Here is an 11,436-nt window from a genome sequence, read left to right as displayed (position 1 = left end):
AAGTGATGGCATCCGATTGCCTTTCAAGTAGTTAATTAATCGGATGTCAACTTCTCACTTCCACTTGTCAGACTGTCAATGGCGGATCATCAAAACTTTCGGTCAGCATGAAAAAATGACACTCAGACTCAGCGTAATAATTTCTGACCGAATTCATAAACATTTTACAGAAATAAATCAATGAAAACAACTACTATATGAATTACCTGTGCCAGAGAAATATCCGGTAAATTAAATGTCCATTTCGGCTACTTTAGAAAACGCTTGAACAATCTGAGAGGTACAATTTTGACACACCCATCAAACAGAAAACCTGTCTCCTATTTTACATTTTCTTTTCAATGGTACAATGGACGAAACTACTTGTGCACAATAACCGATGACGTCATCACGCATTTAACACCTGAACAAATTTTGAGTAGAAACAATCCCAAAGATTACTACAAATGGCTTTGCGTGTGACTTTTTTAAAATCTTATAAGGAATATATCACAATTTCTACATCAAATTTTCTTTAACACGTGTAAATTTAAACGGCAAAAAGCTCAAATTCGGATGCCAATTGTAAACACATAAATTGATGACGTATTACACAAGAACATGTCATTTAGGAAGAAAAAGGTAAACAAATGGGTTTGGCAATCTGTTTTTTTTTCCTGTAGATCTATCGATTATCTACAAAGTTATAAATAGATTCTTATTAATTTTATCTTGAAGACTACGATTTTGACTAATTCTACTCAGTATTGTCACGATTTTAACTGGAATAGATTGAAAATAGTAGCCCAAGCCTTATATTGTGATTGATATTAAGGTTAGACCTGTGTCATATTTATGTTGAATGTTTGACTGATAATGATAGAACCTTTACTATTCTACTATCTTTGATTTCTATTACAACTTTCTTTTACAAGTACCAGTATCCTTTTTCAGAATCAATAAAGTTGCAAATGAAATGTTGTAAATGCTGGTGTGTGAAGTTGTTTCAAGTTAGACAGAAAAGGTTTGAGACAATTTGGATAAATAGAGGCCTTGGCTCAACAAATCTAAATTCAATAACTTTTTTTACCAGGTATATCACGTGATTAGAGTCTTGAAGCATATTAGAAAGACTGACTAGATACAGAACAGTGAATACCATGACAGTCGGTTGGCAAATTTTAGAAGTTGGAGATCAGGTAGGCTCAAAAATTTCCAATGTATAGATAGTTATCTACGTCTGTCGAAAAAATCCTCTTTATTTTAGGTTGGATAAATATGTTCATTATGTGTCTTTAAATATAATCTAAATAGACTTAAATATTTTGTTACTTTCTCTTCTAATGGGGTTGATTTTCATTGTTGTAACCTTAATAAACTAATATAAATTACAGGCTCTGATTTACAGCCATGATGGAATAGCTAGGATTGAAGATGGTCCAAAACGGGTATGTGTTTTAGTTTATCTTTCTCTACTTATTTCACTTAATCTGACATAAATAAACTCTGTCTGTCCTATCTAAAACTGAACAGTTGTTCAGGTTCAAAGTTCAGATTTATTGGTCAAAATTGAGAGTTGAGTAAAATTATTGAACTGATAGAGGGTTAAAGGTTGGCTCTGTGTTATATAAATTTGACTGGTCTAATTTCAGTTGTTTTTATGGAGAGAAAAGTTCCAGAAATTAAGAAAATATTCAGCAAGTCAGAATCAGTATTTATCTCTACATTATAGAAATGGACAGGTGGAACATGTTAGAGGGTAAAATAGACATATTCTGATATATATAAAATACTTTATTTGATTTGGGTTAGATTTAGCACCAAATTGATAATTCATTTTCTCAAATTTCTCATGAGGAATTTTGTACCTCAAGCAATGCATGGTGAAACTCAAAATGGTGAATTTGTTTTCCTGTTGTTATAATAGTTTTTCTTTCAAGTGGTATTGTAGTACTGATTTTTAGACGTTAGTTTTAGAACCTCAGTAGTAATCTTTATAAATTAAATTAATTTCTTTGTAGCCCAGAGTTCAGATTTTTAAACCCAATAACCTATACTGATATTAAAATAAAAGAATGTACATCATTAGATGCTAATGAAGCCGTAGTTGTTTATAAACAAGATGAATCTACCACCAATCGTTATGTTCTATATGGACCTACATTGTTTATGCCTGCAGCTAATGAATGGTAAGTAGAGTTGACTATAGGTGAAAAGAAGAGTTGTTCTTTTGTGTAGTACATGTATAAATCTTGCTATATGTGATGATGTTTTTGTCAGTGGTAAATAAATAAAAGGTTTGTTGATTGCCTTTTCAGGTTGCATGAGTTTGTTTGGCATGGTACTGATCCAAAGAGTAAAACTAACATGATACCAAATGCAGACAGATTTACAAAGTTAAAAATTATACCGGATCAGTTCTACTATAATGTAAGTTGATATTTGTTACTACATGCATAATATGAGGATTACAGAATGTGCAATCAACAAGCATGGCAACCGTGGTTTATTTTTTTGAACTTTCTTGATTGCTTGCATACTAAATTGTCCTCGCTTTAATTTTCACAGGTTAAAATAGTTGCATCTTCATTCTTGACTGTTGTACCTTGACATATCTTCTGTAGGTTCTTCTTATGATCACATTGAACTAGGATAAGAGGGTATGTTAAGATTGATCCCTTGTTCCTAATATTGCATCCCCTTTTTGACAAGTTACTAAGTTGAAGTGTCTTTGATGTGTGGTTATTAAGAGGCAATAAGAGTCTAAAAGATAAGGAACCAAGAAGCCAGATTGTGGTAAATGTGTTGTAATCACTGACTAAGACTAAGAAAGGTTTCTACAGTATATCTATTTTATGTTTCTAGGTAGATGAAGTAAGGACAGCAGATGATGCACTAATTCGAGTCAAGTTGATGATGTTTTATGAATTAGTAGATGTAGATTTAATGGTGAGTTTTAGATAAATTCTCAGTTCTAAAAATGTGTCAAAGATAGCTAGTATGTCAAGATTTCATACTACATGAATGATAGAAGCAGAGATAGCAAGCAGGACAAGCAATCATCTACCCACGACAGCATTTATAATATTGTTTTTAAATAGGTTTTCAAATTTCTTTTAAAGAAAATTCTATCCTTTGTTGTGTGTTTTTTTGTAGGATTTATTAAGCTTTGGGAAATAACTTAGAAACTGTCAATGGAAAGATTGTTGATTGTATGATCGGGGGGGAATCAATCAAACCGTTCCAATATCTTTTCCTAAGACAAGACAAAAGCTATTGTTACATGTTAGATACAACTTACTGACTTACTTTAATTGTTTCATTTTCAGCTCAATTCTACAAAGGATCCTAAAGCAGATTTCATCAAGTAAGGTTTTTTCTTTACATTAAGTCCATAATACAAAATTAAAACCAAATTAAACCTTTACTTAAAATATTATGTGTGATTTCTTCCTCTCTTAGTCTGAGAAATGGGAATTTTTTAGCCAAGCCTATCAGTAATAGTGTTCACAGCATAAATCTATGTGTATCCAAAATTATCTGTGTTAGTAAGTTAAAAAGACGAGTCGTCTTTTCTTGAGACACTGTCATATATAGAAAAGATATCTATAGAAATAGTAAAAGAAATTCCTAGTTCTGTCCCTTTAAGATTGTTTGCTGTGCTTGTTGGAATGGAAATAAATACTTGGATTTTCTGTCAATCTATGAGTGTCAATCATTTGACTTTCAACTGCTCCTTCCCAATTTTATTTTCTAGATATAGCATCAAGTGATCTCTAATTTTCTACTTTCTTGTTTTTAATTATTAATCTTTTAATTATACTTATTAGTTTTTTTTCAGTTGTTTATGTGCTGATGTTGTGGCCTTTGCATCCAAACAAACGTAAGTGTATATTAATATTATAGATAAAAACTATTAAAGTTAAGGTCCACCCGTCTGAGAAATCGAAATTGATAAACTTCGTGGTATAAGTAGCCAAAAGATTACTATTCAAGAAATATGAGCCAATTTTCGTCTTAGTAATGGATGTGTTTCTTTCTTGTTTGAGGAAAAGAATAACTCCCTCTTTATATCAAGTTATTGTGTATTTTTTCAGGTATATTAATTTTATCAATACCTCAGATCTACTAAATGAATTGAAGACGTACCCACAGTTGCTAGAGAGATGTAAAGCTATAGGATATTCTGTAACAAAAGTGGTCTTCAGAGGATATTTTACTCATGATAAGCTACAGAAGATGCATGACTGGGCCATTGGAAAACGTACAGACTTGAAATTGAAGGTAAATTATCATTTGTCATATATACTCTTTTCGGGCTATTCAATCAATCTGATTTAAAAGACTGTGTAGGGCTTGTAAATTTTATTTTTTGCAATTTGTGAAATTATTTCCTGTCTTGAATTTTTAAAATAAGATACTGGGTAGCAGGTTCTATGTTATGATATGTTATTTCAAGTAGTGCTATCTATGTATTTATATATTATAGTTTGAAGAGGAAAAACAAAACCAAGAACTGATAGACATAAAATTACAGAATGAAATGGATAGAATCAAGCAAGGTAAGATTTTATGGTCTCTTTTATACCTTTATATATAAATTCCATTAAAAATATTATACATATCGTGGTAAACCTTGTACAACGATATCAGACGCGGAATTACTTTTCGAGAAAAACGCAAAAAACTATTTGTACGCGTATTTTGTCAAAATCTTTTTTATTAATTTTTTTACCGCAATACATGGTTTTCATTCTTAGAAAATATAAACCTCGTATAACAATTCGAGATCTCCAGCCTTTTGAACCAAAAACTCATATAATAATACAGTACCGGTATACAAGGTTTTTCATTTTCATCCACAGAAAAGGAACATTGAACGTCGTATAATAATATATTTTACGAGATTTTAAATCTGACTGTTTATATACGTGTTATTTAATTAGCGCTTTTTGAGTTATTTACAATCAAGCTAAGAATACGAGGATTTGATGACAAGATCCGCGCTTTTACGAGCTTTCGAACGGCACCAAAAAGACAAAATGACCAAATATGGCATATACGAGGTTTCAAGCGGTCACCCACGATATAGGCCTTTGATTCAATGTATTCTGGATATAATTTCTTTTCTACTTTATAGAACAAAGTATGGAAATATCTGCATTAGAGCATCAACATGATTTAGAACTGTAAGTATAGTTTATTATTGTATTGGAGTGAGAACTATATCAGAGTTATCTTCTCTTATGGTACTATCCGGAGTTAACTCCCTTTCATACCACAACTAACTATGTTCAGCTTTTGTTTGTGTTTAAGGCTACATTAACAGATTTAGGGGACATTGCTTGATGTCACTATTTTCAGAATAGGTACATGCCAATATCATTTGATCTTTTGACTTATGTTTTGGTTTTCATGCTTTAATTTCAGATCAAATCATATACATAGTTTAGAACTGGAGAAAAAATTACATGAAGAAAAGTTGAGTAAATATAAACAGGAAACTATTGCAGAATTAACAGTAAGTAGCATACAAACGTTTTCAGATAAAAATTCATACAATTAACATAAGCAGTAGGCTTTTTTGCTGTTGCCATGATCTGATATTTATAAAGGAGGTTTATTTACATATCAATCACTCAACTGAAAGTAGTTTTCATGCAAATTCCCAATTTCCCCTTTTCTCAATTTTGTATGATGTAAAAGTATTTTTTTGGTTATATCTCCATAGATGTATTGTCGGTGTTTTTCAATACATATTTTAATCTGTTTCAGTACAAAAACAACCAGAAGATAAAGGAAGTAAATCATGTACAGCAATTATCAAAACTTGGAGTAGATTTAACTCAATATCTGACATCTCAAAAATCACGACCAAATTCTATCACAAATATTATAGCTACAGATAATAATACTCCTGTCTTACATCTACATCAAAATAACTAGTTCCACATCATAATGCCTTGATTCCAAAAGAATAATTTTCCTAACCTTAAGGTGTTTCGATATTGATATGGACATTATATGAAATTGATTTTTTAAGTTTTTTCTTCAGAATTTCAGTCCACCCAGCTATAATGGGTATGGAACAAAAAAAATGTGTCATTGAGATTTGTCTGACATAATTCATTGTATCTTACTAATTATAATGAAATATTTTGAATTCATTTTTATCCATACCTTTGTATTTTATAGATATATTTGTATTGTATATTCTTTACATTCACCAACCTATGTACCTATTTTATGAGCCTTATATGGTTAACTCTTCAACTGTTTAAAACTTCAAGATTGAATTCATTCTTTATGCATTTTGAAATTTGTCTGCTTTTGTGTTGTTTTTCCAGAATAATGATTTGGTTAACCAAAATTTTATGAGCTATATTTTTTTATCCAATTATGATTGGTTTATAATTTATTTTGAATTTTAATCTATTTTAATTATTTTTACTTTTTTGTTTTATTATCTATTTCCAATTTTTTTTTTTTTACTTTAAGGTGGCTTTTTCATGCTTAAAAAATTGTGGATCTTATTGTTTTCTTTGAAATTTGTGTCTTTTGGTATTATCTTTAAAAAAAAACTTGAAAGGAAATTGCCTTTATATTATGGTAATTTGTATCTTTTGGTATTATCTTTAAAAAAAACTTGAAAGGAAATTGCCTTTATATTATGGTAATTTGTATCTTTTGGTATTATCTTTAAAAAAAACTTGAAAGGAAATTGCCTTTATATTATGGTAATTTGTATCTTTTGGTATTATCTTTAAAAAAAACTTGAAAGGAAATTGCCTTTATATTATGGTAATTTGTATCTTTTGGTATTATCTTTAAAAAAAACTTGAAAGGAAATTGCCTTTATATTATGGTAATTTGTATCTTTTGGTATTATCTTTAAAAAAAACTTGAAAGGAAATTGCCTTTATATTATGGTAATTTGTATCTTTTGGTATTATCTTTAAAAAAAAACTTGAAAGGAAATTGCCTTTATATTATGGTAATTTGTATCTTTTGGTATTATCTTTAAAAAAAAACTTGAAAGGAAATTGCCTTTATATTATGGTAATTTGTATTTAATTTAAGTTTTATTATTGTATTATTTTTTTATGTTGTTTTATAATGCATGCAGGCGTGTATTACGTTGTATCTTTCTTTGTTATATTGTGTATTTTATCAATAAAATAAAATTATTTGCAATTGTTGTTTTATGTCCTGCCACTTATACACTTTGTTAAGAGCACAATTCCATTATTATTGACAAATGTGATCATTATTGACAAATGTGATCATTACTGACAGATGTGATCATTATTGGCAACTGTGATCATTATTGGCAAATGTGATCATTATTGGCAAATGTGATCATTATTGACAAATGTGATCATTATTGACAAATGTGATCATTATTGACAAATGTGATCATAATTGGCAACTGTGATCATTATTGGCAAATGTAATCATTATTGACAAATGTGATCATTATTGGCAAATGTGATCATTATTGGCAAATGTGATCATTACTGACAAATGTAATCATTATGGACAACTGTGATCATTACTGACAAATGTGATCATTATGGACAAATGTGATAATTACTGACAAATGTGATCATTATGGACAAATGTGATCATTATGGACAAATGTGATCATTATTGACAAATGTGATCATTACTGACAAAAACGTGATCATTATAGACAAATGTGATCATTACTGACAACTGCAATCATTATTAAAAAATGTAAGCATTATTGGTAGCTGTGATCATTATTGACAACTGTGATCATTATTGACAAATGTAATCATTATTGGCAAATGTGATCATTATTGACAAATGTAATCATTATTGACAATTGTGATCATTATTGGCAACTGTGATCATTATTGGCAACTGTGATCATTATTGGCAAATGTGATCATTATTGACAAATGTAATCATTATTGGCAACTGTGATCATTATTGTCAAATGTAATCATTATTGGCAACTGTGATCATTATTGGCAACTGTGATCATTATTGACAAATGTGATCATTATTGGCAACTGTGATCATTATTGGCAACTGTGATCATTATTGACAAATGTAATCATTATTGACAAATGTAATCATTATTGACAAATGTGATCATTATTGACAAATGTGATCATTATTGGCAAATGTGATAATTATTGACAAATGTGAGCATTATTGGCAACTGTGATCATTATCGACAAATGTGATTATTATTGATAAATGTGAGCCTAAATGGTAAATGATCTGATTTGGGCAAATATGATCATTTTCACAATGAACATACTCTTTTCTAGGACAATGTGACATCATTTTTGTTGTCACATTCTTTATTTTCATCTCACATTTTATATTGTCCGAAAGCATTTATTTCCCTTCTTTTCTTATATTCTTACTTAACCTTGCCATAAAATTCTCATGTCAATTCAAATCAACTGCGAGACCTTCTAGTCAACAATTCTCGTTTGATCTTGATGCAAGTCTTAATTTTAATTTGCCTCATGGGATTTGGGCATCTTTTCTCCTTGTGATATTTAATTTGGTTTCTCTGCGTCCTACTAACAAACTTTGTCATTTTTCCTGTCTGAAAGTGTAAGCAATCCTTGTTTTCCTTGTCCTGGGATCAATTCGCCTTTCTTGTAATTCTCCTTACTCTTGTCTCCTTCTATTAAAAGTCCTATTTAGATGTCTCTTCTCCTTGGACTCAAACATCACTTCCCCTGCTTCTGGTCCTCTCTTCTCCCTGCCCAAAAGTATCTCTTCTCCATGTCTTTAAGTCCAACTCTCTCATTCGTTGTCCCAAAGTGTCTCTTCCCATTGTCATCTATTCCCTCTTCTCCTGACCTTTCCCTCTTGTAGTTCATTAAGTCTCTCTTCTCCTTGTCCTCTATTTTCTCTTCTCCTTATCGTAAAGATCTTTCCCTCTTGTCCTAAAGTCTCTCTTCACCTTGTCATCTATTCTCTTTTCCGCTTGTCTCAAGGATCTCCCCCTCTTGTACTAAAGTTTTCTTCTCCCTGCCCTCTCTTCTCCTTGCCTTAAGGATCTCCCCATCTTGTCCTAAAGTCTCCATTCTCCTTGCCTTAAGGATCTCCCCATCGTGTCCTAACGTCTCCATTCTCCTTGTCTTAAGGATCTCCCTTTTGTCTTTAGGAAACAACAGTGGAGGTAATATAAAAACAATTTTAGATTTTTACAAAAACTTTAATATACCCAAAACAATTATTTATATTTTGTACAAGAGCAACGCTTTTTGACAAAGCATTACGTTTTTTTCTTAACCGATGTATAGTAAGTAATACAGACAACGTTACATAAAAAAAAAGAATTGAAAGTTGTCGCAAAAGAACACGTAATTTACACGTTAACTGTGGGCATGACATTTTGATTTTGCTTAATTGTACTTCGAGAATTTTGAATTTTTCAAATTGTCGATTGAAAGTCTTATTTCTTAAGGGGGTGATAAACTTAGTTTCTGGATGCTAAAGACCCGAAACTTTGTTATAAATTGCTTTATATCTACAGTACAATTTTGATGATTTGTAGCGGAATTGGACTTTCATTCTGAAAAGAATACATGATATTGAGAAAATAATTTGACAATTATAGGCTTATCACTTTAACAAAGCCAAAGCTTCCGCCTTTTCCGAAATTCTTCAAACTAGGTGTGTTGAGTCATTATCCCATAAATTCATAAAACAAATATTTGTAATAGCTAAGGTGATTGATTTTGGACATTTAATTGATGAATTAGAATAAGAATGGAGTCTTTTTCCCGTCCCACGCCCACAATTTACGAGCATAGAATATCAAAAAGGAATGTGAAAAGCTTAAAAGGATACAACCTATTAGAATTGACATGAAAATGTAAAGTCTCGAACTCAGTCGACATGTGTATATATTTATCAGTTGGTCTTACCAGGTGCCTAACCAAAGAATAAAATATCTGTAAAGGACCATGTATCTATTGAACTAAATAATTATTGGAACAAAATATAGGGCTTTCATTTTGAAACTGATGCCAATTCGACGATCCGCTGGTTCAGGAAATATGTATGCAAGAATACGAATGCTGGTATCGAAATGTCCTTGAAGCCTCACAAATCCACCTTGAACACAACATGATATTGTCTGATAGAAATCTTCTTTATTTACTGCATAGAATTGATCTTTCCTGAGTTCATCTGAAATAGAAAGTAAGATGGATAATCCAACAGCATCTGTTCACCTAGTCAGCAGATTGTTGGCACAGTGACAGTTTTCTGTTATTAGAATAGAATACTGGAGATATTTATTCTCGGTTCATAGCTCAACTTTAGTCAATTATGAATAAGAAATACGTACTTTGCATCCATAGCTTTAAATGATTTAGCTGATTAAAATCTAGTTCTAGGACTGTTCAAACCATTTTGAAAAAATGGCGCAACTATATTGTTTATCCAGTTCGATCGAGTTGGTAGTCTGCGTCGCGGTATACGGTTACTTGGTCTTGATTGAACTGTAGAACCTGGTAACCGATTTAAAACGGTCTGAGGTCGCACAACTCTTCTATTAAAACGTGGTCTTTCAACTCTAATCAGATTCACTGGGTTTCTATTGAAATTCATTCCAAAATTTGAAGTTGGAAACAGACTGGACAAAAAGTTCTGTCGAGTTTCTGAAAATAATGGCATCAACTTATTAAGAGAGGCTAAGAGAGTTCTTTACTGGCCTTATTCTGAGAAACACAGAGTTAAAGTTTGGTCGTCAGCAATTAGTATCAGACGTTCCGTTCCCCAACAATTCAATAAATACGTGCTGCTCAAATTTTGAGATTCGTATACGTTATGAACAATCTTATGGACAGTTATGAACGGTTGTCATGTTGTTTATAATTTTCTGGAAGAGACGGCAGTATTAAATTACGCCATATTGTTTACTGTATAATATTTTGTTTAATAGAAATTTGGTCGCAGAAATTGGTCTCCTAAAGCAACTGATAAAAGATTCTTCCGGTCATCGAAAAACAGAATAACCTTACTTACGTTTGACCTCACAGTTGTACATTCTCTGTACGGTGGTGACATCTGATTGTGATATTGTCGTGGCTTTACCAATGAAATCCTGATAGAAGGGATCGATTGTCTGGATAGTTATAGCATTGGGAGTCCGGGCGAACGCCTGGAAAAGATAGGAAAAATTATGTTTATATCATGACTATTTCAATGGAAAGGGTTAAATCTCCGAGTAGGTTGAATACGGTTTCCATTCTAAACTATCTCAACTTCCGTCTTGCTATAATTGCAAGCTACTTATGCCTATGTAAATGAATAATTAGACGACTTTATCCGATATAAACATACTAGCAAAAACACCGATAGACCTTAAATGGATTGTAAAGAGATTTTCTAATTTTTTTCACGTGTATCGGGCAGACTGATAACATCAATTAGTATGATTCCCATTTTCGATCA

The 11,436-nt window shown here is 31.3% G+C and overlaps 1 protein-coding gene across 1 annotated transcript; it reads left to right on the top strand.

Annotated features, from left to right (window-relative positions):
• Positions 1 to 423: 423 nt before the first annotated feature.
• Positions 424 to 5,925, top strand: LOTGIDRAFT_231232 (hypothetical protein; the record flags this gene model as incomplete). The annotated part of the gene is made up of 14 exons (XM_009052264.1): positions 424 to 621; positions 1,073 to 1,178; positions 1,374 to 1,427; positions 1,632 to 1,738; positions 2,001 to 2,168; positions 2,298 to 2,409; positions 2,845 to 2,928; positions 3,309 to 3,346; positions 3,821 to 3,862; positions 4,077 to 4,263; positions 4,469 to 4,541; positions 5,120 to 5,168; positions 5,410 to 5,500; positions 5,755 to 5,925. The coding sequence occupies exons 2-14, from the start codon at positions 1,140 to 1,142 to the stop codon at positions 5,923 to 5,925; spliced, it is 1,215 nt and encodes a 404-aa protein (XP_009050512.1). The 5' UTR covers positions 424 to 621; positions 1,073 to 1,139.
• Positions 5,926 to 11,436: the final 5,511 nt, after the last annotated feature.

This window comes from Lottia gigantea, assembly GCF_000327385.1.
Source record: "Lottia gigantea unplaced genomic scaffold LOTGIsca_18, whole genome shotgun sequence".
Classification (NCBI taxonomy): domain Eukaryota; kingdom Metazoa; phylum Mollusca; class Gastropoda; family Lottiidae; genus Lottia; species Lottia gigantea.
The sequence above is the reverse complement of the archived record's forward strand: the minus strand, read 5'-3'. Positions and strand labels throughout refer to the sequence as shown.